The 27,125-nt window shown below is 40.5% G+C and overlaps 1 protein-coding gene across 23 annotated transcripts in view; it reads left to right on the top strand.

Moving 5' to 3' along the window:
• The window catches only part of CAB39L (calcium binding protein 39 like), a 216,759-nt gene extending 190,030 nt beyond the window's left edge, over positions 1-26,729 (top strand). For all 23 annotated transcript variants that reach the window (XM_063697381.1, XM_055359855.2, XM_055359869.2 and 20 more), the window contains 2 exons: positions 3,366-3,509; positions 24,391-26,729. In XM_063697381.1, coding sequence (XP_063553451.1) covers positions 3,366-3,509; positions 24,391-24,570 — 324 coding nt within the window. In that variant the 3' untranslated portion in view covers positions 24,571-26,729. The remainder of the gene's footprint in view (positions 1-3,365; positions 3,510-24,390) is intronic.
• The last annotated feature ends 396 nt before the right edge of the window (positions 26,730-27,125 follow it).

Genomic DNA, 27,125 nt, shown 5'->3' with positions numbered 1-27,125 from the left:
AATGGCTAAAAGATTTAGTGTTGAATTAACACAATTAATTGTTTCAGAAAAATTGTGAAATTCTATTAGCAGAGGATAGATTGGATAGATTTATATGTAGGTATCCCCAGGTAATAAAAATTGAAGTGACCTAATCTGAACTTAACTCATAAATATAACTTCAACAAATGTTTATTGAGTGTGTGTGTGTAAATTTTCAAAAATGAAATTCTCCTTTTGCTGAAGCCTTTTAACATGAGTGTATATGATATATATGTGTCTATTTAGTATTTGATTATTTTTGTATATATCTTTAGAAGATAAGTAAGTCTCTTGACAGGCTTACAACCCAGAAGTTTTTTAGTTTTTGTTTTTTCTTTTTGGAGGGTCTGGAAGCTATACCTTTGAAATATAAGCATCTAGGAAGATAATACTATCTCTCTGTCACAAGGAGAGTTTAACCTAGGTGCCCTTTTCCAACTATTTGCTTGTCAGAGAGATAAGAGAAGTTTTATTATTCAGATAAATAGCTAAAACAAATGGTCACCTCAATTGCTAGGTGCATTAGGGCGAACCATGAAAGAGTGCACAGAAATGGTAGTCAGGTCCTCCCCCAGTGGACAGGTTACCCTTCATCTTGAGGATATATGTATGTAATGGATTCTAGCTTCTCGACTGTAATAAGGGATAGTTTTGTCTGTTTGCAATCTCTTTTTCAGAGATGAGTTACTGTATTGTGCTCTGGATATGTGGGTAGGACTTTTATTTCCCCAACAATACCCATGCACATCACACAGTTAGGTTGTAAGGGGATTTGAAACACGCCCTTATGGAGCTTATTCTTTAAACAGGGTCACAAATAACTCTGCACTACAAGGCAAAGCAAAGTCAACTGTAGAGAAGAGGAAAGGCTTTCCTGAAGACGATGTCTGAGCTGGTTCTGAGAGGATGGGCCAGGTTTGAACAGGCAGAGAAGAGGTGAAAGTGTTTCTCAAGATTTTGGAGCTGGGGAAGTAAAGCCACAGAGACAGGAGAGTGGGGAAGATGGAGGAAGGGAGCCGAGGAAAGGAAGCAGGAGAGATGATTCCACATCACAGAGGCTGGGAACGGCATCTTAATGAGTTACTTTTTTCTAAATCTATGGGAATCTAGGAATTTGCTTGTTTATTCATTCACTTTCTAATCTAAGTGGAATTGGTAACAAATACCGATTTTTGGAAGATTTCTTTGACAAAATATGCAGAATGGATTGGATTAGGTGAAGATTGAAGGAGAGACCATTTTGCATGCTGTGGCAGTAGGTCAGCTGAAAGGTAGTGAGGGTTTGAATGAGATTACTGGCTGTGAACATTGAATGAAAAAGGTGTTCAAGAAACACTTAAAAACAGAAAATTGGTAGGTCTTAGATGGAGATTTGATGTGAGGAGCAAGGGAAAGAAATGAGCTAAGGAAGACTTCAGCTCTCTTCCCAACCGGAGGAGGGCAGCTCCTGGTGCCATTAACAAAGAGAAGACAGGGAGTTGGTTTTAGAGACGCTAAGTGTGACAGTCCAGCAGTGTTCAAGTGGGACTGCCCAGTGGGCAGTTAGAAATGTGGGTCTAGAGGCCGGGCGTGGTGGCTCACACCTGTAATCCCAGCACTTTGAGAGGCCGAGGCGGATGGATCACCAGGTCAGGAGATCGAGACCATCCTGGCTAACATGGTGAAACCCCGTCTCTACTAAAAATACTAAAAAATTAGCCGGGCATGGTGGCGGGTGGCTGTAGTCTCAGCTACTCGGGAGGCTGAGGCAGGAGAATGGCATGAACCCGGGAGGTGGAGCTTGCAGTGAGCCGCGATCGCGCTACGGCACTCCAGCCTGGGCGACAGAGTGACACTCTGTCTCAAAAAAAAAAAAAAAAAAAAAAAGAAAGAAAGAAAGAAATGTGGGTCTAGAGTTTAGGAAAGAAGTGGAGACTAGAAATGTAGATTTGGGAGACATCTTCCTAGATGTTACAGTTGAACCCATGGGTATAGATGAGACTGTTGGGAGATAAAAGATAGCAGATCCAAGTATACAGCTTGGAAAATTGCTGCATAAGTAGTGCAAAAGGCAAGGGAGCCATTAAAGAGGTAGCAAAGGAACAAGCTGCACGAGGTAGGAAACCAGGAGCAAAGAAAGTTTCCAGAAGGTGTTAGGTTAATGTTAGAAGCTGCAGAAAGGTGAAGGAGGTTGCAGATTAACAGTTTGACTACGTGGTTGCTATTCCATGTGTATGAGAATAACTAGTGACCAGCCAACATCCAACAGGGGTCATCCTTTTTTCAGGTTTAACAAACGTTATTTTCATGCATTAAAATAACCTCAGGTTGTATACTTCTTTCATGTTAAATACACAAAAGATACATCACAGGCAAGGTGGTGGTTTACTGGCAGCCAGATGCTTGCACACATCTGGGACTCCTTTGATAGGCAGTTGGCCCTCAGTTTGATGTGCGCTTTTCTTCCCATCCAGGATTTCTGTAACCATGTAATGATGTGTTACTCCCCTGAGGCCTTCAGAAAAAGTCCAGTAAATAGGACAATTGAAAACTAAACATATCTTCTATATAAAGTTATATTACAGTATGTTTCAGCCCCCTGGCTGCTGAAGCTTTAGGAATTGCTACAGCAGCCAGGGGGCTATAATTCTGTTCTCCAGAATTATGGTGAGAGCAAAAAGTTTCTAAGATAGAGCAACAATACATTCAGCCATGTTGCTAGAGGGTCTTCAACTATTCTTACTTTGGGTATTTTTATTTTGTTTTAGGGTAATGCTGTATTTGGGGAACTATCAATTTGTCACCAAAAAATGTTTTGCTTTGCTTTTTAATAAAAACTTGCTGCACTTACTAAATTTGATACAGATTTGGGGTCAATTATTTTTCTGACTTTATATCAGGTTTTATAATAAAAGTCAGGGGAAATGTAAGAGTCATTTAACAAACTGTCTTAATAGTGAACTCCTAGCATACATTTATGCAGGTAAAGAAGGTATCATTATGGTACCAATTTTGTTATTCCTTCTACCTGAATGCCTATGGAGCAATACATTAGTGCGAAGCAAGATAATTAAAGTAAGTATTGAAAACCATAAATTTATTTCTGCCTAGCTCTAGGTGAGCTGCAGCAAAGACCAACTAAAAAAAGGTACTAAGCACTGACATCAGCAAAGCAGTGTGAAAAAATTGCTCAATAACTATTGCTTTTATGCCTGTGCTTTGAGATGCACTTAAGGACACTCTAATTTTTTTCACGACACCATTCTTACTCACATTTATATTTTGTTTTTCAGTGAGAAGATGTGAGCTATATTTTGAATCAGGTGGCTCTGAGATTATAGCTTTGGTTTTGTGTTTTCCTCTAGCTGCTAGGGGAGCTCATCCTGGACCGTCACAACTTTGCCATCATGACAAAGTATATCAGCAAGCCGGAGAACCTGAAACTCATGATGAACCTCCTTCGGGATAAAAGTCCCAACATCCAGTTTGAAGCCTTTCATGTTTTTAAGGTAAAAAGTACAAGCTCTGGAAACAATGTTGTAGGCAATTTTTTTCCAGTTCCAAATGGCAAACTCCCTGCTCTTCACTCTCCTTCATACTTGAAAGAAAATGAAATAGGCAGTCTTTGTGTTTTGCATGATTTAGATGAAATTTCAGAGTTATCTTAATGAATGCCCATTCATAAAGGTTTGCTGACTAATCCATACATCTAAATATTTTTATTTTTTCACGGAGAAAATGCATGATACTCTTTCCCAAAACTTCTAAAACAATCAGTGATTGAGCTAGATCCCAAACCCTGAGTGTCAGCCTTGAATGCTTTGCTTCCTACAAGCACTATCTCTTCGAACTTTAAATGACGCCCTGAAGACACAGCTGGGTACTACTCACATTATTAATATTATTATTTTTTTTACAATGTATTTTGTTATGATAGAAAAGTAACCCCTTTAGACAATAGTGTTTTTTTTGTTTTTTGTTTTGAGATGGAGTCTCACTCTGTCGCCCAGGCTGGAGTGCAGTGGTGCGATCTCGGCTCACTGCAACCTCTGCCTCCCAGGTTAAAGCGATTCTCCTCCCTCAACCTCCTGAGTAGCTGGGACTGCAGGTGTGTGCCACCACTCCTGGCTAATTTTTTTTTTATTTTTAGTAAAAGCGATTTTCACCGTGTTAGCCAGTGTGGTCTTGATCTCCTGACCTCGTGATCCGCCCTCCTCAGCCTCCCAAAGAGCTGGGATTACAGGCATGAACCACTGCGCCTGGCCCTACAATAGATTTTTTTAACAGGTGGGGTAGGTGGGAGAATTCTATTTGTAATTCTGTATTCCTGGCCTAACTATTGTAAATAGTTTAGTACATTTTATTCTTCAGTGCACACATTCCAGAGTTTTTTCTACAGCTGTATTCACATCGTACCAACAATTGATATCCTAATTTTATTACTTAATGCTATACCATAAGTAACCATTTTCATTATTGCTATAAATAGTTTTTAGAGCCAGTATATTTCTCGCCATCATAGTGTATCATTGGGTATATTTCTTCTAGTTTAATAGTCCTGTGTCATTGATATTTAGGTTCCTACTCTAAGTAATGCTACAATGTGCATTTTATGCATCCAGCTAATTTTTTTAATATTTAAGATTCTTATCTTATGATAGATACCTAGAGTGGAAATAAGCATTCAGAGAGTTCCAGATTTTTTTGGTTCTTTTTTCTAATAAATAAAAAATAAATAATAAATTTCTAATAAATAAAAAAATAAATATTTTTCTAAATAAAAAATAAATTTTATGTATTTTTTAAATTGAGAGACAGGGTCTCGCTCTGTTGCCCAGGCTAGAGTGCAGCGGTGTGATCATGGCTTACTGCAGCCTCAAATTCCTAGGCTCAAGCGATTCTCCCACCTCAGCCTCCTAAGTAGCTGGGACTATAGACACGTGCCACCTCGCCCAGCTAAGTTTTTTATTTTTTGAAGAAACAGGGTCTTGCTGTGTTGCCCAGGCTGGTCTCAAAATCTTAGGCTCAAGTGATCTTCCTGCCTCAGCCTCTAAGTGCTGGGATTGTAAATGAACACAAGTCGGATTGCTCACCACACGCAGAGTCCAGTTAACAAGAGGCAGGTCTGGTAAAAAGAAAGTTACTTTATTAGCCAAAAGTAATAATAGGAAAGTGGCCAGATTCCCATCCAACACAACTACTTTGAATTTTAGGGGCAAGGCAAGGTTTTAAAAAGAGAAAACATGATATGGAAGGCATGTAAAAATTATGCTGAGTACAGTGTCTGTATTTCTTGTTCTGGTAGCTGTCTTGGGTCCCAGTCCAGGTGGAAAGCAGGCTGGCATCGTCTCAACGATGGCTGGGTTGTTGACTAGCCACCTTGAGGTTATCTCTGGAATTTTGCAGCTGGGTCTCCAAGTTTGGTCTGTCTGACTCAAGATTCACGTTTAGCCCCTGGAACTTCTAAGTAGGCAGATAATTAGATACTAGCATGCAGTTAGATAAATGTGAAGGGAGTATAGACAGTGAGAAAGGGGTGGGTCGTGGAGTCTATTTTAAGACTAAGGGAAAACACTTCTGCAGTTTGCTTCAAGGTTACATTCTTAAACCCAAGAGAAAGGGAAAAAAATGTTTTAAATGCATTTTGAAGTTAAGCTGCCTAGTTACAGGATTATAGATGTGAACCATGGCACCTGATCTCGATTTTTACAAAGAATGTTTAGTGATAGAATTTGTAAGTCCATAAATGGGAGGCATGGCAGTTTATAAGGTAATTGTTGCTTTGAAAAGTAAGACATTTTTAGTTGATCTTTCAGCCACCAGATATTTATTACATCATTTTATATATATATATTTATATATATATTTAAAATATATTTAAAATATACTTTAAATATATTTTTATAAAAATATATATTTTATTTACATATATTTTTATATATTATATAAAATATATATATTATATAATATATAAAAATATATTTTTATATATTTAAATATATTTAAATATATATTTTAAATATATTTTAAATATATATATATATTTTTTAATTGAAGAGATATGTAGGACAAGGTATGGGGAAAGGGGCATGGAGCTTCCATGCCTTCCCTGAGCAGCCACCCTTCAGGAGTCTCCATGTGTTCAGCTCTCTGGAAGCTCCAGCCCAGATATTTATTGTCCAGAAGCCCATTAGAGCAGTTAAAATCCTCAACTAATTTATAAATTTTATTCAGTTCCATTCAAAATCCCAACTGGACTTTCCCTGGAACTTGACAAGCTGATTCTAAAATTTGTGTGGTAGAGCAATAGCCTAGGATTATCTATGGCAATTTTGAAGAAGGAAGTAATCTTCTCTACCAGATATTAAGACTTGTTATGGATTTAGAGTAAATGAAAACAGCATTGTATTGCCTTAGAAGCTGATAAATAGAACAGCAAAACAGAGTAGAGGGCCCAGAAATAAACCTATATAAATCTGAAACCTGATATTTGATCATGGAGGGATTATAAACCAGTGAAGAAAGGGTTAAATATTCAATAAATGTTTCTTGGATAATGGGTTGTCTGTGTAGAGAATCTTACCCTGCAGTATACACAAAAATAAGTTCTAGATAAAGATCTGCACTAGAAAAGCAATTTTTTTAACTTTTAGAAGAGAAAATAAGAGGCTGTCTATATAATATTGGGGTAGGAAGAATTCCTTTAAAAAGAAATAAAAAGTCAAAAAACATAATAGAAATTTTTCTTGAGACAGGGTCTCACTATGTTGCCCAGGCTGGAGTGCAGTAGTGTGATCATGACTTACTGCAGCCCTGACCTCTCGGCCTCAAGCAATTCTCCTGCCTCAGCCTCCTGAGTAGCTGGGACTATAGGCCTGCCCTTACCATGCCCAACTAATTCTATTTTTATTATTTGTAGTGATGAGGTCTCGCTGTTTTACCTAGGCTGGTCTCAAACTCCTGGGCTCAAGTGGTCCTCCTGCCTTGGCCTCCCTAGTGCTGGGATTATGCGTATGAACCACCATACCCAGCCATAATAGAAAATATTTAAAAATGTGACCACACTAAAATTTTAAACTTCTGTTCAAAAAAGAAATCATAAACTGAAAAGACAGGATAGAATGTGACATATATAACTGACAAGTCTTTAAGAAAAAGACAAATAACAGAAAAATAGGTAAAAGATACAAGTTGGTAGTTTACAGATGAGGAAACCTGATTGGCCAATAAATAGGTGTTCTTCTTACTTGTAATTGTGGAAATGGCCATTAAAATATCAATGAGATACCACTTTATGTTCTTCATATTGGCGAAAATGTCCAACCATATCAGATTTTTGTAGGATTGGACAGCAGTGGAAACTGTCATACACTGTGTAAATTGGTATAATCACTTTGGAGAACAGTTTAGGAAAATAAACTCTTGAAGCTGTGGATACCCTTCAACTCTGAAATCCATTTCTAAGCAGTTTCTTAGAGACACTCTTGGATGTGTGCATAAGGGGTTATGTACAGTAAATCCTCTCTTAAAGTCGTTGATAGGTGCTTGGAAGCAGACTTTAAACAAAACCATGTACATTACAGCAAGTCCTCGAATAACCATGTTTTGTTGTAAATTTGATGGAAAAATTGTTTGCCTTATCTGTTGTTTTGCTTAAAGTTAAAATTTCTAAGAAGTTATCCACCTTAAATAAGGACTTACTGTGCAAAGATGTTTATTGCAACATTGTTTAAAATTGGAAAAGCCATACATGGGCACCAATGGGAGACTGGGAAAATAAATTGTGCTACACAAATACAATAGCTCATAATAATGGTTAAAATAAATAGAGTTATGTGGATTGCTTTGCCTAATCTTAGAAACATTTTGTTGAGTGGAATGACCAAATATTTAAATATGTCATTTATTTAAAGTTTGAAAACATGCAAAAGAACACTAAGTGTGGATTCATATATATGCAGTTAGAGTCCAAAAACATGCATAGAAGCCGGGCATGGTGGCTCATGCCCATAATCCCAGAACTCTGGGAGGTGGAGGTGGGTGGATCACTTGAGGCCAGGAGTTTGAGACCAGCCTGGCCAACATGGCAAAACCCAGTCCCTACTAAAAACACAAAAATTAGCCAGGTGTGGTGGTGCATGCCTGTAGTCCCAGATACTCAGTGGGCTAGGGCAGGATTGTCACTTGAACCTGGGAAGCAGAGGTTGCAGTAAGCCGATATTGTGCCACTGCACTCCAGCCTGGGTGACTGAGCGAGACTATGTCTCAAAAAAACAAACAAAATTGCAAAATGCATGGGAATGCCAAATGCCAAATTCAGGATAGTGGTCATCTCAGGAGAAGAAGTAGGGAAGAGAATAAGTGATATCATACAGGAGTGTCCAATAGCCTTCAACTATATCTGTAATATTTTATTTAAAAAAAAATCTGAAGGCAAGTATGGCAAAAGATATTAGATTTTGATAGAGCCAATGGTGGGAATATGAAGTCTGATATGTTACTCTTGTACTCTTCCATGTGTTAGAATTATTTCATAAAAAGTTTCAAAAAAAAGAATGAAACAAAAATAGAGTGCTGTAGGCCTGGAAAATGCCTACACATTATAAAATGGTAGGCCCTCTCAAGACCCTTGGACCGAAGGAATTGTAGAAGGCTGTGTATCATATCATTCAGCTCCCACAGAACTTTAAATGAGAATAAACTTCATATAATTTTGTTCAAAAATGCAGTATTATATATAGAAGGAAACAGTGGGTTGCAAAATAAAAATAACCTATTTCCATCCTCTGAGAAGATCAGAATTTGGGTCACCTAATCATTGGACACGGTAGGTACATTTAAAAATAGTCGACCACTTGTTTACTTGTATGTGTGTAACTTGGCCTGCCCCGTACCCCGGCTGTGTTCCTTCCACTGAAGTATGAACTGCATTGTTTACTTGCCAAAAATATTTTGTTATTTAGAAAAAAGTAACAGCTAAGTCCTAGGATTGTTTTCACATCATTTAATTAATAGGTTTTTTTCCCCAGAGCATCTTCCGTAGGGTGCAAAGAATGTGGAACCCAGTCCTGAAAATGTCTTTGCTGGATTGTTAATGGCTGACTCTTATTAGCTTGCTAATAGGCTCAGCACGTGCTTCCTACTATTGGTGAGCAGGATAGTGTGGTGGGAAAGCCCCGATGGAGGTCAAGAGAGCAAGGTCTTTGTTCTGTCTCAGTTGCCAGCAGCCACTTTGGGCAAATCCACCTGGATGCATTTTTTCACTTGCAAAATGAAAGTGCTGAAGTGTAATTCTAAGATACTAGTTCAGGAGACTTTTGTCTCTGGTCCTGACTCTCCCAGAGATGTGTCCAGTATGGATTGAGGGATGCATTATGAGATGATCTTCTCCCTTTCCTTTCCCTGTTAACCTTGATAGCAAAGGGCCGTGTTGCCCCTTCCCACCAAACCATGTAAGGTGTAAGAAAATGGTCTGTGTCGTTTGCTCGCTCAGAGCTGCTGGAACTTAGGCATGGCCAGTGCCAGATATGGCACTAGTCTGTCACTCAGATCCTAGCATTTGGCTATAATAGCTATTCCCTTCAAAACAAGAAGTTCTGTCCCCAGCTTATTCCAGAATATAAAAGTCGGCTTGACAGTTCAGCCAAAAAAGTATGTAGAACAAGAATGAGAATAGTTTCCGTGTGGTCTTACTGAAAATAAGCAAAATTACAGATGAATTTAGTGAAGGACTAACCGTGAATTACTCACTTCCTTAAGGACCCACTTTTTTATATTATTTATTTATTTATTTTTTTTGAGATGGAATTTCACTCTTGTTGCCCAGGCTGGAGTGCAATGGCATGATCTCGGCTCACCGCACCCTCCACCTCCCAGGTTCAAGTGATTCTCCTGTCTCAGCCTCCCGAGTAGCTGGTATTACAGGCATGTGCCACCACACCCAGCTAATTTTTGTATTTTTAGTACAGACGAGGTTTTGCCATGTTGGCCCGGCTGGTCTCAAACTCCCGACCTCAGGTGATCCGCCCGTCTCAGCCTCCCAAAGTGCTGGGATTACGGGCGTGAGCCACCACTCCTGGCTGAAGGACCCACTTTCTAGCACACCAAACTACTATGGTCATGGTGTACCAAATCTAACTGTACTCATGGAGAAAGCAATTGAGACCAAGTGAATTTAGGAATTGGCTATGAACTAGTTTAATAATGATAATTTCCCCTAAAATTGTAACAGCATATTGAAAAGTGTACCAACTTCTGACTTAATGTCTCACCAACTACTTTTAAATGGTGTCGAACATTCAGCTTTATCGTGTCCTCATTTGATCTTATTTTACCCTTTTGCATATTTAACAAAGAAGCCAAGGAGAAAATGTGGAAAGTCATAATTAAGGCCTCACTTCTCCTTTCTATTTTTAAAAAGACTTTCTTTAAAAATTCATAAAACAATCAACTCTATGTTTCTTTATAGAAAGGTTTGCAATGGGTATTTCTGGCAAACTTTAGCAACATCATCAAACAAGTATATAAATATGTTACTTACTGCTCTGTTTGATAATCCTGCTACTGAATGTTTATAATGTTGTTACCTACTTTACAAAATATTTTTGCAGTAGTATATAAAGAAAATGCAGCCTATACTTAATGTTTGTGAATATTACCTAGCATAAAAAAATTTAAGTTGCTTTTCCATGTAATTTTGGGATACATGTCTAGTTTCCTATGTAACTTCCACAATTATATGAAATTTGTAGATCCCAAAGATTTGATTTCCAAAATACCAAAGCAATTGCATTAACAATAATGTTAGTAACATTTTAACATTTTGTAGCTTACAGAGCACTTTCCCTGACACAATTCCATGTGATCCTCACCCCATCTGTGAAGTCAGGCAGATGTGGTGTCCGTTTCGTTGGCGAGGAAACTGTCTGAGAGATTAAGTGACAAGCCTGAGCTCTCACAGACAAGGCCATCTTCTGCTTCCAAATCCCGTGTTCTTTCTTCTACATAGCCCCACTTATATGTGGGGAACTGAGGCTGGTAAATTCAAAATGGCAAAGTGCCTCTTTGCTAGACCTTTGTATTTCGTAGAAGCTCTTTGTGAGCAGGAATTTTCCTCTGATTTGTTCTTTCTCTGTTCTATCTCCTAACAGCTAGAAGGGTTTTTGGCACATAGTCGCTATTTAAATATTTAATTAATGTCTGAGTAAGTAAATTAATACGTATGTTCTTTTTTTAGAATTATTTTTATTTTTATTTATTTATTTTTTATTTGAGACAGAGTCTCGCTCTGTCACCCAGGCTGGAGTGCAGTGGTGTGATCTCGGCTCACTGCAACCTTTGCCTCCCAGGTTCAAGTGATTCTCCTGCCTCAGCCTCCCAAGTAGCTGGGATTACAGGCACCCACCACCACACCTGGCTAATTTTTTTTTTTTTGTATTTTTAGTAGAGATGGGGTTTCACCAAGTTGGCCAACCTGGTCTCAAACTCCTGACCTCAAGTGATCTGCCTCCCTCGGCCTCCCAAAGGGCTGGGATTACAGACATGAGCCACCGCACCCAGCCAATATGTGTTTCTCAAAGGAAGGAAACTGAGAGCCTCTGTGCCTCTGAACCAGATTGCCAGATAAAATACAAGATGCCCCATTCAATTTGAATTTGAGATGGCCAAAGTATAGCACTGCACGGAACATACTAACATTAAAAAAATTACTCATTGTTCATCTGAAACAGAATTTAATGGGGCATCCTCTCTTTCTGTTTACTAAATCTGGTAATGCTAACCTGGAGGGACTCATTTCAGTTTTCAAATATTGGGACAAGAACAGAGTCCTGGGTAGTAATATAGTGTCTTTTAAAAAAATCTTTCTGACAAAATGTTTGAGAAGCATTGTCATGTTAAATAGAACTATTCTGACTTGTGAATATATTTAGATCCTTCCTTCCTGGCATATTCCATTCAGAAAGCGAGAATGTGTAGGTCTGGAATCTATGTTTTGTGCAGGCGGCTTCCCCTGGGAAGTCCCAGTCCACGTTTCCATCTGAGGCTTGGAGAATGAGGTCAGCAGCGTGTGTGCTCATCACATTCGCCAGACCTTCCGATGGAGCTGAAGGCCTCCGGGAAGAATAAGGATTCTGAATGGCTGTAGTATTTGTCCATTGTAGATGAAACGAGGAATAAGTGGCTAAAAGCTCAGTGATGAAAAGTACAGTATCACAGACCTGGGAAGGAAATAAAATCGTTGAGAAAGTGATGGCACAAAGAGCAGAAAAATCCAGGGTGAGCAAGTGATAGCAGAGTGAAGGCCCCTGATGCACAAAGCCAGTGTTCTCTTCAACTCGAGTCAGATTTCACCGGGATGAAGTTTATATTGACAGCTCTGGGAATCTTGAGGTTGGCCATGTCATCAGGTAAATGACTTCTCCTTAAGGATCCTAGGAAAGGAGACTGCACAGTTCCTCTGAGGTGCTTACCTGGAGGAGGGTATAGAGAATACAGAGAGGCTCAGCAGAGAGAAGCCACAGAGATGATTGAGCTATTTGAAAAACAAGACCTATGTGGGAAGATTTAAAAACACTTATGCACCAAAAAAGAAGACTGACAGAGAAATTTAACAGTGGTACTTGAGGGCAGAGCACATGTTTCATAGAATATCATAATGCAAGCCAACAGCAGCTATCTCAACAGGCTGCGGAGAGTGACTATAAATAAAACCAATTTTCTGAGAACGGGAGTTGTAGACACTGGAATAGGTCATTGAGGATGGTTATAGAATCACCTTTTCAGGGGATCTAATAGGAATCAATTCTTGTTTGCCAAGAATTACCCGTGGGTTGTGTCTGAAGTGGAAGGATGAATTAGCTAAGTTCCTGAGGTCCCTCCCAGTTACAAGAGTCTATTCTTTCTACAATTGACTGTGATAAAGTATATTAGAAGTATGAATTCCTCTTTTTACAGTATTACTAGAGGAAATACTAGTATACTCATTCTTTGGATGGAGGATAAAATATTTTACCCAAAATAGTTAAAATGAGCTATTGGGTTTAAATATGAATCTTAATAACTTGCATCTGCATAACAGTAAATATTTGGGAAAGCGATTACTGCTGTATGTGACACTGCAGTGATTTCACGTTGAAGGAAGTAGCAACTGTTAACGAGCAGTTGCTGCGGGCCAGAAACTCTGCTAAACACTTTACAAGGACATACTCATTGAATACTTTCAAAACCCAATCCAATTTTGGCCACAAAAAGGATGTGGCATTCGTAACATGCTACAACATGGATTAACCTTAAAAACATTGTGCTACGTGAAAGAAGCTAGTCATAGAAACCACGTATTTTATGATTCCATTTATATGACTGTCTAGAATACGGCAAAGCTCTAGGGGCAGAAAGTAGATTAGTGTTGCCTAGAGCTGGGAGCATGTTGGGGTGCGGAGGGGGCGGGCGACTGCTAATGGGTATAGGGTTTCTTTTGGGGATGATAAAAATGTTCTAAAATTGATTCTGGTGATGATTGCACAACTATGTGAATATACTGTAAAACATCAAAAAGTATACTTTAAATGAGTCAACTATATAGTCTGAATTTTAATAAAGCTGTTTTTAAGAAAAACTTTTTAAAAACTCCGTGAGATATAGGTAATCACGATGCTATATTCCTTTTACAAAACTGCCTACAGGCTTGAATTGTTCAGTTCAAATCAACGTGTTCTGTTACTCTAAGGAAGTGTCCAGACATCCACCTTGCATTTAGCTGTCTAAAGGCAACATTAAAATGCTGAAAAAACTTTGGAAAGAAGGCGTTCCCATTTCTTTGATCCACTAGTTTACTTAACAGTTTTAAAGATGAGAAACGTGATTATAGCTTGACCCCAAGCCCCTTTTCCCCTCCTTGCCTCTACCTTTAGATAAGTAGTTAAGAACATTTGAACGAAATAGTCGGTCACTGCCACACATGGAGAGGGCGAAGCTGGCAGCCATACTGTCGTGCAGTCACTAGCGGAAGCACCCAGCACAGCCCGGAAGGCGCACGCTGCACACACAGCCTAGTGGTCAGGGATGCTGCTTTAACTTCTCTCAGCCTCACCTGGAGATTGGGGAAAAATTGTATCTTCCTCCCAGAGCCGTTGTCAAGATAAAAGAATACAATTCGTATAAACTGTTTAGCACAATGCCCAGTGCATAGCAAGGATTCAGCAGACGATATCTATCTTTTTGAAATGGCGATCATCTCATGTAATGTAAGAAGAATGTACAAGCATTAAAAAACATATTACTAAGGAAAAGGTAGGTTACAAAGTACTATGTACAGAATGCAAGCCCAGTTTTGTTTAAAATATTTCTACAAATAGCGACGTGCACAAGAAAAAAATGCTGCACATACATACACCAGATATTCACAGGGGTTATCTCTGGGTGGAGGAATTATGTCAGTGATTTTTTTACTTTCTTCTTTGTGCTTTTCTTTATTTCACTAGTTTTCCACATGTATCACTTGTGTAATCAGAGTGATGGTAAGAATGGTGGCAGTGAGGAGGAGGATTTCAGGAGATACTAGATGTTTTTAGAGCATCCTGTACTTTCAGGCTGCTGGCCTCCACCACCCTCACTTCCTTCCTGGGGCTTTTCTTCCTCCCTCGATGTGCAGTGGGGTCCAGTCTAATTCTGTCGTGGGCCCAGTGATGCTTATAGACACCCAACCAGCTTGCAGATTTAACAATCAAGTCCTTTCTTAAACAGGAAAAAGTTAATAGTCTCTGATCAGTACTAGCAAGTATTGTGTCAAAATATTCTAAATTATTACTCAGATGTGTAGTCATATGAATAAGGACATGGTTGCCTTATATGACCCTTCGATGGGGTGGGATTTTGCTTGGAGTAGCTTCCACGTAACCGTAACAGGAGCATATACAGAGCATTCCAGGCTTGCAGCACGCATCAAAGGCAGTGAGGTCAGCAACGCAGAAGACTAACCTCCCCATACCTTGTCTGGCTCAATCCCTGTTGGCAAAATAGAATTTGAATGAAATTAATGGATATGTGTGTAAGATGTAGATATTTTATTTTCCATGAAATGCATTCAGTTTTAAAATGGAGAGTGCAATATCTTCAGTCTTCTAAACTAAAAATATTTGAGTTGTGGTCATGATATTTGCCTTCCTCTTACCACGCTTGAGAACTCCACAAATCACATCTCTCAGGCATGTTATGTAAACTGAGGGATACAGGCAATAAGGCGGCATTCTAAAAGGAGACGTCCTGGGTAGTTTCATTTGTTTGGGGGTGGTTTGAAAATTAGATTTTTTAAAAAACGGGGACAACAAAGACAACCAAAAAAATTTCTACCCTGGACATAATATTCAAAAGACTTGCTTCCATATACCTTGAATTAGAAGTGTGTTTCTTATCATCAGTGCGTTAATCTCAGGCCTTGACCAGTGTCCTGGCTGCCCCAAGGGAATCATGCACTATTGCGTTAGCTGACTCGAGTCAGCAACTACTTTTAGAGGCGGCAGAGTTCAGAAGCCATAAAAAATAAAAACAAGAAAAAATTTAAAACCTGGGCACAAACTTAGCATTTTCCTTAGGTTTATGGTACAGTGAATGAATTCAGTGGAATTGAACCAGTGATGCCTGTCTGCAAATTCCAGTACATTTTACATTTATTTATTTTGGTTTGCAACATCAGTTTGTCTATTATAGTTAATTTTTTTTTTTTTTTTTTTTTTTAGAAAGAAAGACTGTCATGAGTTATTTATGTAGTCACCACAAAATGCCAGGCAATTTTTAGCTAAAACTTCACAGCAACTCCCTTGTAAACAAATGGTAACCAGAGCAGCCACACATTTCTGATAGGTATTACATAAACATCAGGCAGTTTGTATAAACAGGCCTGGAGTCCCTTTTTTTTTTTTAATATAAGTAACAATTTTAGTTTATTGTGGTAAAATTCACATAACATAAAATTCAGCATTAACCATTTTAAAGTGTACAATTCAGTAACAGTTAGTGTATTTACGATGTTGTACAACTGTCACCAATATCTAATTCCAGAACATTTCATCATCCCAAAAGGAAACCCTGTACTCAGTAAGCAGTCATTCCCCATTGCCCCTCACCTCCATCCCCTGGCGATCATTAGTCTGCTTTCTGGCTCCATGGATCTGCCTATTCCAGATATTTTATATAAATAGAATCATACAGTGTGTGGCCTTTTGTGTGGTGTTTTGTTCATACACTGTTTTCAAGGTTCATCCATGTTGTAGCATGATCCATCAGCACGTCATTCTTTTTTTATTTTGTTTTAATTTTTTTGAGACAGGATCTCGCTGTGTCACCAGGCTGGAGTACAGTGGCACGATCTTGGCTCACTGCAACCTCTACCTCCCAGGTTCAAGGGATTCTTCTGCCTCAGCCTCCCGAGTAGCTGGGATTACAGGCATCCACCATCACACCCAGCCAATTTTTGTATTTTTAGTAGAGACAAGGTTTCACTATGCTGGCTAGGCTGGTCATGAACTCCTGACCTCAAGTGATCCACCTGCCTTGGCCTCTGGGATTACAGGTGTAAGCCACTGCACCCGGCCCAGTACTTCATTCTTTTAAATGGCCAAATAATATTCCATTGCATGGGTATACCACAAATTTGTTTATCCATTCATCAGTTAATGGACATTTGGGTTGTTTGCACCTTTTGGCTATTGTAAATAGTGCTGCTATGAACACTACTACACAAGTTTTTGTTTGAACAATGTATTCCATTTTTAGGAAAGGAGTTGCTCGGTAATATGGTAATTCATTGTTGAACTTACTGAGGAACAGCCAATTTTCCACAGAGGCTGTGTCGTTTTATATTCCCACCAGCAACAATTTCTTTTCTTTCTTTCTTTTTCTTTTCTTTTTTTTTTTTTTTTTTTTTTTTTTGACACAGTCTTGCTCTGTTACCCGGGCTGGAATGCAGTGGTGTGATCACAGCTCACTGCAGCCTCAACTTCTCGGGCTCAAGCAATCCTGCTGCGTCAGCCTCCTGAGCAGCTGGAACTACAATGTGCACCACAATGCCCAACTAATATTTTAATTTTTTGTGGAGACAGGGTCTTGCTGTGTTGCTCAGGCTGGTCTTGAACTTGAACTCCTGGGCTCAAGTGATCCTCCCACCTTATTCTCCCCAAGTGTTGGGATTACAGGCATGAGCCATCATTCCTGGCCCAGGGTTTCAATTTATCTCCGTCCATCTTTGCAACACTTGTTACTGTCAGAGTTTTTTGTTTTTGTTTTTTTGTTTTGTTTTGTTTTTGCAGTCATCCTAGTGGGTGCGAAGTGGTATCTCATTGTGATTTTGACTTGCATTTCCATAATGACTAGTGATTTTGAGGATTTTAAAAATGTGCTTATTGGCCATTTGTATATCTTTTTTGGAGAAATGTCTGTTCAAGTTCTTTTCCCCTTTTTGGAATGGGTTTTCTGTTCTTGTTGTTAAGTTGTAAGAGTTCTTTATATATTCTGGATACAAGACACTGATCAGATATATGATTTGCAAATATTTTCTCCCATTCTGTGTGTTTTCTTCACTCTCTTGATAGTATCCTTTGATATACAAAAGTTTTCAATTTGGTTCAGGTTACCTGTTTTTTCTTTCATTGCTTGTATTTTTGGTGTCATATCTAAGAAACCATTGCCAAATCCAACATTATGAAAATTTACCCTGTATTTTCCTGTGAAAATTTTAGCTCTTATATTTAGGTCTTTGATTGATTTTACTTTTTATTTAGAGTAAGATAAGGGCTCAGCTTCGTCTTTTGCATGTGAATATCCAAATGTCCTATATTGAGTGTTTTTTTTTTTGTTGTTTGTTTGTTTTTTGAGACAGCATCTCACTCTGTTGCCCAGGTGGGAGTGCGGTGGCACCATCACAGCTCACCGCATCCTCAACCTCCCAGGCTCAATTGATCCTCCCACCTCAGCTTCCCGAGTAGCTGGGACTACAGGTGTGCACTACGGCACCTGGCTAATTTTTATATTTTTTGTAGAGAGGGGGTTTCGCCATGTTGCCCAGGCTGGTCTTGAATATCTGGGCTCAAGCGATTCGCCCACCTTGGCCTCCCAAAGTGCTGGGTTTAGAGGTGTGAGCCACTGCACCCAGCCTCCGTGTTGAGTGTTTTTATCATGAAAAGGTGTTGGATTTTATCAAACTCTTTTTCTGTATCAATTGAGAAGATCATGTGGTTTCCCTATATTCTGCTAATGCGGTACACTTGTGTTAGTTTTCTAGGCTGCCATAACAAAGTACCACAGACCAAATGGCTTAAAACAACAGAAAACACAGTTCTGGAGGCCAGAAGTCCAAAATCAAGGTGTTGGCAGCATTGACTTCTTTTGGAGACTCTCAGGGAGAATCTTCCTTGCTTCTCTCCCAGCTTCTGGTGGTTGCCAGAGGTCCTTGGTGCTCCTTGGCTTATAGAAGCATCTCTGTTTCCATCTTCACATGGTGTTCTCCTCTATATCCCTAAGCGTCTCTGTGTCCAGAGTTCACCAGTCATTGGAGTAAAGCCACCCTAAGCCAGTATTGACCTCATCTTATCTTGAGTACATCTGTAAAGAAAGTCTGTGTTTCCAAATAAAATCATGCTCACAGATACTGAGAATTAGGACTTGAACATATCTTTTTGGGGAACACAATTTAACCCAGTACATGTGATGTGTTACATTGATTGATTTGCTTATGTTGAATGTATTTCTGGGGAATAAATCCCACTTGGTCATGGTATAGAATCCTTTTGATATAGTGCTGGACTTGGTTTTCTAGTATTTTGTTGAGGATTTTTTGCATTTTTATTCATAGAGAATACTGGTATGTAGTTTTTTGTGTTGTTTTTCTCTGGCTTTGGTATTTGGGTAATACTGGCCTCATATCATAAGTTAGGAAGTGTTCCCATTTCTTACAGTTTTCAGAAGAATTTGAGAGAGATTTGTGTTAATTCTTCTTTAAATGTTAGGTAGAATTTACTAGTGAAGCCATCTGGTCCTGGTCTCTTTTTTGTTGGAAGTTACTGATTTGATCTCTTGTCAGAGGTCTGCAGATTCTCTGTTTCTTCTTGAGTCAGTTGGGTAGTCTGCATGTTTCTAGGAATTTGGCCATGTCATCATCTAGGTTATCTAATTTTTTAGTATGTAATTGTTCATAGCATCTCTCATAATCCCCTTTTATTTCTATAAGGCCGTTAGTAATGTTTAGCATTTGAGTCTTCTTTCTTTTCTTAGTCAATCTAGCTAAAGGTTTATCAATTTTATTAATTTTTTTCAAAGAATCAACTTTTGGGTTCATTGATTCTGTCATTTTCCTGTTCTCTGTTTTGTCTATCTCTGCTCTAAGTTTTATTATTTCCTTCCTTATGTTGCTTTGGTTTAGTTTGTTCTTCTCTTCCTAGTTCCTTAAGCTATAAAACTAGGTTACTAATCTGAGATCTTTCTTTTTTTTTTTTTTTTTTTTTTTGAGATGGAGACTTGCTCTGTCGCCCAGGCTGGAGTGCCATGGCATGATCTTGGCTCACTGCAACCTCCGCCTTCTGGGTTCAAGCCGTTCTCCTTCCTCAGCCTCCTGAATAGCTGGGATTACAGGCACACACCACCATGCCCGGCTAATTTTTGTATTTTTAGTAGACAGAGGGTTTCACCATGTTGGTCAGGCTGGTCTCAAACTCCTGACTTCGTGATCCGCCCGCCTTGGCCTCCTACGCTGCTGGATTACAGACGTGAGCTACCGCACCCAGTCCAAATCTTTCTTTTTTAATGTAGGCATTTATAGCTATAAATTTCCCCCTGAGCACTGCTTTTGGTGCATCTCATGAGTTTTGATATATTTTGTTTTTGTTTTCATTTGTCTCAAAGTGTTTTCTAATTTTCTTTGTGATTTCTATTTCCCATTGGTTGTTTCAGAGGAGCCTAGGATACTTTATAACCCAGAAGGTCAAAGGTCAGTTCCTCCTTGTCACCCCATGGCTGTAGACCCACCAAGCAGAAGCTTAGGAAACCCTTTTCCTTCTCTGTTATGGGTCCCCTGGCCTGGCTGAGCGGTGGGCTCACTGTAAGTAAGCCATGTGGGCTGCCAAGAGACTGTCTCATCATGAGCCACTCGTGACCACAGGGACGTGCAGTGTTCCCAGAGAGGGTTCTGTATTCCTTAGCGCTTGCTGCGTGAGTGAGTCCACGACCTTTCATGGAAAGAACAGAAACATGAAGAATTTATATATCATATTTATGAACAATTTCAGAACTAAATTGGGCAAATGAACTGAGTATCAGATTTGTGGGCTTTGATTTCTAGTTCTGAACCTCACCTGGTAAAATGTCACATTTCATCAGTTCTCAGTACAAGCATCCTGGGATTAATCTCAGCTTCAGCCCTTGCTAGTTCTGTGAGCCTGGCAAAAGCAATTTTGCAACAATGTATGTGTTCTACTCCATGCATTTGAATGGTGCGTGCTGTGTGCCATGTACCATTTGAATGCGTGGAGTAGAATACATATACTGTTCTCATTAAGCCTCACAGTTACCTAATGGCACTCAGGTACTGTTATCATCCCCATTTTTCAGATGAAGAAACTGAGGTACAGAGAGGTAAACAAGTTTTGTGAAATCATATAGCTAATAAGAGGTGGTGCTAGGATTTGGGCCCAGGCTGTGTGCTTCTGAATCTGCGCTGTTAACCATACTACTATGCGGTCAAGTTTATTCATATGACTCAGCCTGTTTCCTTAATAACAGATGAGGATAACAGCTCTTATACTTCAGGGCTGTTGTGAGGGTTAAGTGTTCGATGAGTGTGAAACACTTAGCCCCATGAATGAAGACAACCAGCTGGGAGGGCTATGAACTTGCTGCCCACGGTCGTGTGTACAGTTGACCAGAATTAGGGTGATGGGGCAGTGACGAGGCCTTGAATTCAGTTCAGGCACTTTGCCTCCAGCAAGCACGAGTCCCCACATACAGTGACAACAGAAGGCCTTCAGGAGACTTACTTGTGCTGACGCTGCTGATGTTCTCTGGCACATTCTCCCCACCCAGACAGGCAGAGGTCCTTTTATTTCTAGATAACAAAACTTTGCTGGTGGACACACTGCTAACATGTAGGAGAGGTGGAATTTGAACCCAGGTTCCAGAGCCGGCGCCGCCTTAGCTCCCACGTTCCCTTACTCATTCTTACTACTGTTGCTCCCACGTCCTGTCCCGCCCACCTCAGAGCCTGCAGTGGGACAATTCAGTATTCCTGGAATGCTGCTTTTCTTACCACCACGTGTAAACATTCTCTGCCTGACTCATGGACTAGCTCTCATGCCGCCCACACCATGAGCCTTCCTGTTCCAAACCCGGAAATGTAATGTCATCGCCACCTCCTGGGATGGGAGCCTCCGCAGTCTTGCATTCCCCACATTGGTACTCAACATCCTAGGGTAGTTTTCTCCTTCCCCACACTTGCTAGGGTGGAGGAACCTTAAAGGCTTAGCCATGAAACCCCCACTGCTCCATAACTAAGCCCTTTCGTAGTGTGTTCCCTGTAGAGTTGGGCACTGCACAGCTATGGGACAGGGATGGGTGGGCAGAGGGGGTGCCAGGCAGAGGCAGGAGGCCAGACCATCACACCAGAGAGCTCTGTAGGGCTCAGAGACACTTTGATCTGCATTCTGGTCATTTGGTCATGTATATAGTAGTAACTAAGGAGTGTGTCTTTTACAAAATAGTGCACCAGTCAGTATCAGATCATGGTTTCCACCAGGAGTTCACATAAGAATCTCTGTAGAACTTCATAGAAATACAGAATGCTAGACATTCACCACAGACCTGCTGAGTTGATGTATCTGGGAGGTAGGACCTGGGCAGTTGTAATTTTTTTTTTTTTTTTGAGACGGAGGCTCACTCTGTTGCCCAGGCTAGAGTGCAGTGGCGCGATCTCAGCTCACTGCAAGCTCCGCCTCCTGGGTTCACGCCATTCTCCTGCCACAGCCTCCTGAGTAGCTGGGACTACAGGCGCCCGCCACCACGCCCGGCTAATTTTTTGTATTTTTAGTAGAGATGGGATTTCACCGTGTTAGCTAGGATGGTCTCGATCTCCTGACCTCGTGATCCGCCCACCTCGGCCTCCCAAAGTACTAGGATTACAGGCATGAGCCACCGCGCCTGGCCCAGCAGTTGTAATTTTTAAAGCTTCACATATGTAACAAACAGTGACATTGGTGACATCCAGGGAGGGAAGGTGAGAGGAGAACTATTCACATTTGTCCTTTTTGAATTTTGAACTAGGTGATGATATTATGTGTTCAAAAAATAAATTATGTTTAAAAATCATAAGCTCACTCATACTATATGTTGTTTATGTTTAAATATCTATGTAATAGGAGGATAAGGATTAAAATGTGCCCAGAGATGGTGGCACACTGCTGGAGGTGGGAGGGGAAAGGTGGAAGGTGAGGGTTTGGTTCCATTTGTAATGTTTTGTTTGTTTAAAAAGAGACTCTTGAGGCACAATGGTAAAATCTATTCAATTTGCGAGGTAAGTATACTGGATTTGTTATGTTATTTTCTGTTTGAAAGATTTTATAGTTAAGAACAAATATTTAAAAGTAAAACAAAGTCAAATATGAAATGTTCACAGATAGCTCCCACGTGCTCCTAGCTAGTGACTTAGGAGAGTGATAGGAAAGGTGAAGTGCAGGCCTGTGGCGCTTAACAGCAGGGAGTTGTTCTGAGAAACATGCTCACTAGGCGATGTCCTTTGTGTGGGAGCATCACAGAGTGCATTTACACAGACCTAGGTGGTGGAGCCTGCCACACACCTAGGCTATATAGTGTGGGCTATTGCGCCTAGAGCACAAACCTGTGCAGCATGTTACCATACTGAATACTGCAGGCAATTATAACCCAATGGTATTTGGGTATCTAAACATAGAAAAGATAACAGTAACAATATGGCATAAAAGAGAAAAAATGGTACACCTGTATAGGGAACTTACCATAAATGGAGCTTACAGGACTGGCAGTTGCTCTGGGGGAGTCAGGGATTGAATGGTGAGTGAATGCGAAGGCCTAGGACATTACCGTACACTACTGTAGACTTCATAAACACTGCTTAGACTACACTAAATTGATTTAAAAAATTTTTTTTCTTGTTTTAATAATAAGTTAACCTTAGGGCCAGGCATGGTGGCGCATGCCTGTAATCCCACAGCTTTAGGAGGCCAAGGTAGAAGGATTGTTTGAGACCAGGAATTCGAGACCAGCCTTGGCAGTCATAGTCAGACCTGTCTCTACGAAAAACTTTTTAAATTAGCCAGGTGCAGTGTCATGCACTTGTAGTCCTAGCTACTGGGGAAGCTGAGGCGGGAGGATCGCTTGAGCCCAGGAGTTCCAGTCTGCAGTGAGCTATGATGGTGCCACTGCACGTCAGCCTGGGCAACAGAGCGAGACCCTGTCTCAAAAATAAATAAATAAATACATAAAAATAACCTTAGCTTACTGTAACTTTTTACTTTTATAAAAAGTTTATTTTTTAATTTTTTAAAACTTTTTTTACTCTTTTGCAATAACACAGCTTAAAACAAACACATTATACAGCTGTACAAAAACATTTTCTTTCTTTATATCCTTATTCTATAAGCTTTTTCTATGCTTAAAGTTTTTTATTTTTTACTTTTTAAACTTCTTTGTTAAAAACTAAGACATAAACACTCACATTAGCCTTGGCCTACACAGGGTCAGGATCATCAGTATCACTGCTTCCACCTCCACATCTTGTCCCCCTGGAAGGTCTGCAGGGGCCATAACACCCATGGAGCTGTCATCTCCTACGATAACAGTGCCTTCTTCTGGATACCTCCTGCGGGACCTGCCTGAGGCTGTTTTACAGTTAACTTTTTGTTTACTAAATAGAAGGCATATACTCTAAAATAATGATTAGACGTATAGTATAGTAAATACGTAAACCAGTACCATCATCGTTGATTATCAAGTATTACGCACTGTGCATAATTGTATGGGCTTGAATTTTATGCAACTGGCCAGGCAGTAGGTTTGTTTACACCAGCATCACCACAGACACATGAGTAAATGCACTGACCTACGATATCACAAGGCAATGGGAATTTTTCAGCTCCATTATGGTGCTGTGGGATTACAGTCGTATACATGGTCTGTCGTTGACTGAAATGTCGTTATGTGGTGTGTGACTGTATTGATCACCCTCACTGAGAATTAGAGTCAGGGGCTTCTACGCATTAATAATATCAGTCACGCATGAAACGCGAGTAGCACGGGTGAGGTCCCTGGCCTGCACTGCTGTAGCGTGGGTGAGGTCCCTGGCTTGCACTCCTAAGTATTTGTTTCTTTTTGTTTCAGGTGTTTGTGGCCAGTCCTCACAAAACACAGCCTATTGTGGAGATCCTGTTAAAAAATCAGCCCAAACTCATTGAGTTTCTGAGCAGCTTCCAGAAAGAAAGGACGGATGATGAGCAGTTCGCTGACGAGAAGAACTACTTGATTAAACAGATCCGAGACTTGAAGAAAACGGCCCCTTGAAGAGCTCCCCGGCCCCTGTCACAGTCAGTCGTCTCATTTGTCCAGTTTGTACAGTGTGTCATTTCAGAAAGTCATCATTCTTGGGAAGACTTTGGAGGTGCCTATTTTTTCTGTTGTAATTGTTCTGGGTAGATGGAGTATAAACATTTGAATGGAAAAAAATTAACCTAGAATAATATATTCATTTTAGTCAAGTCTGTGATTATTTATGTGAAATCAGAACCATTGTATCAGATGTTGATAAAAGCAATTTTAACTTGCAGATGTGAGCCCCTGGGCACCATGAGCCGCTAAATGGGAGCTCAGTTGACAGGCATCACCAAGTCTTCAAGGAGGACTGAGTTCTCAGGGGAGAACTGGGAATGGGACCAGGGTGCAAAAATGCTTTGCCCGTCTGTAGGTAGACACACAGATCGCTCAGGGCACTGAGAGATCCCAGAAGGTAACGTTAATGTTTTCAGTCATTGTGTGTCCTTTGTTGCTGCCAATGTCTTTGGACTGTGATCAGTGCATCCACACCTCCCAGCATCCAGTGCTCCCTCTCAGCTCAGTCTCCCCTCTCTCCCTGTCCTGCATTCCATCCCAGCTCCTCAGCATGGCTTCAGTGGGTGCGCCCATGCCTCCCGCAGTCCAGGTGAGCAGGGGAGCAACTGAGCAGGAAGAGGATGGATCAACAAGGGTCACGGGGAATAGGGGACCCACAGGGTGTGACCTACTTGCTAGAGAACTGTGAACATGTGGCTCTGGATAGAGTCACTGCTGTTCCATATTAACTTCCAGAGGGTGAGTGAGGGACAGAATATTTCCTTCATAATGGTCATGGGTGAATGCTTTCTGCTGTGTCTTTTAGAGTAGGAATCAGCATAGTGGGATGCCCAGCAGGCACAAACCATGGGTCCAGGGAGTCTCAGTGGGGAACTTTTATCAGTATCAATAACCATTGGAAGGAGAAATGATTCATGTGTGAAAAAATTCTCAGATCCATCAATAAATTTTTTTCAGAGCCATTGTATCAGATGTTGATAAAAGCAATTTTTTTTCTAATAAGCTGTCATTCTATAACTGCCCATCACAGTCTTTAGTGAACACATAGAAAGCCTATACAGTTTTGGTCCTGAATAGTCTCTTGTGACTAAGATGATTGAGGTGTTAATTCCTCTTCCTTATAAAAAGGCGGAATCAAAAATATTTTAAAAGGCCGTGGTTTTGTTTCAGACATCAAGCATCTAAAACGGGATTTTAAAGCGATATTTTACAAGAATGAAAGGCACAATTGTTGATCTGTATTTTTTACACTTCAGTTTCTAAATCATGAATCGTTGCCTTCCACAGGAACCCTCCCTTATACATTACTTGAGTGTTGTGTAGTTTTTCTTCAGCCAGGTATTTCTCTGCCTAGAGAGGGGAAGAGAAATGTGTTCTCCAGGACTGATCCCCTTTGTAGATTTTGTACCTGAAGAGTTACCTGGCAGGGCACCACCCTTGGCTAGGCCCAGGTGTGTGTTTCTTTCTTGCCTGGCATGGACCCCGAGGCAGGTGATGTGGGGCCTGGCGCACCTCCCCGCTTTGGCAGCTGTGGCCTCCCTGGCCAGTGCCCTTGCAGGAGGCCGGCCGGCAGCCTGATGACCCGCACTCTTTAGTCACTGACGTCACATTATTTTTATAACATTCCCTGACAGTTCAGAGTCCCTTCGAATTGCACTTTTCTGGTTTCGCTTATTTAATTAAAAGAGATGAGTGTAAGTATAAAAAATGAAGGTGAAATAACCATTGGAATTGCATTTGGTTACTTAATACTGTTCCACAACATCTTGGGACGTCTGTTTTCCTTTGGAGAGTGAGGCCTTGTTATTATTCTTTTCTGATAAAGAAAACATTTTCTTTCCTTTGGGCTTGCATTAGCTCTTTCCTAGCAACCCATTATCCCAGCTCAGTACCTTTCAAACAGAAAACTAGAGTCTGGGGTTTTGTTGTGATCTGAATTTGTAAGTTATTAATGTGAAAGGGGGAGCAGGAAGCTCCCCCTTTGCACAAAGGGGGATTTGTTTGCACAAAGTTCACTGTAAATACTGTGAGAATTGAATTCTGAAAAGGTCATATTTAGTGATTTCAAAAGCACACATTTAAATGAAGACTGACTAAATAAAAGGTACCACACACTTCTTGGTTGGTTTCATTCCATTGCATGTTGTGTGGCTGTGTTTGTTCTTGCCACCGTTCCAGGCAGGGAAGCCTTATGCTGCCCCAGGGCCCCAGCACACCTTCCTGTATGCCCCACCAACCAGTGACCCTGCACCCGTCCCATCGTCCAAGCGACACTAACCACCATTTACTAGGCAGCGCCTACTGAACACTAAATCTACACATCCCACTGTTGATGCCTCCCCATACCCGGGAGTCTTTCCCATTTTATAATTGAGGACACTGAGGTTCTGAGTGGTTGAAAGATCCTGGACCTAGTGTGGGATACCCTAGATACAAGCCCACAGTGGCCCGAGGCCAAATTCCTGTTCTCTCTCTTGCCTTCATTATCAAGGCTGTGAACTAGGGATGGT

This window comes from Gorilla gorilla, chromosome 14 (assembly GCF_029281585.2).
Source record: "Gorilla gorilla gorilla isolate KB3781 chromosome 14, NHGRI_mGorGor1-v2.1_pri, whole genome shotgun sequence".
NCBI lineage: Eukaryota > Metazoa > Chordata > Mammalia > Primates > Hominidae > Gorilla > Gorilla gorilla.
The sequence above is the reverse complement of the archived record's forward strand: the minus strand, read 5'-3'. Positions and strand labels throughout refer to the sequence as shown.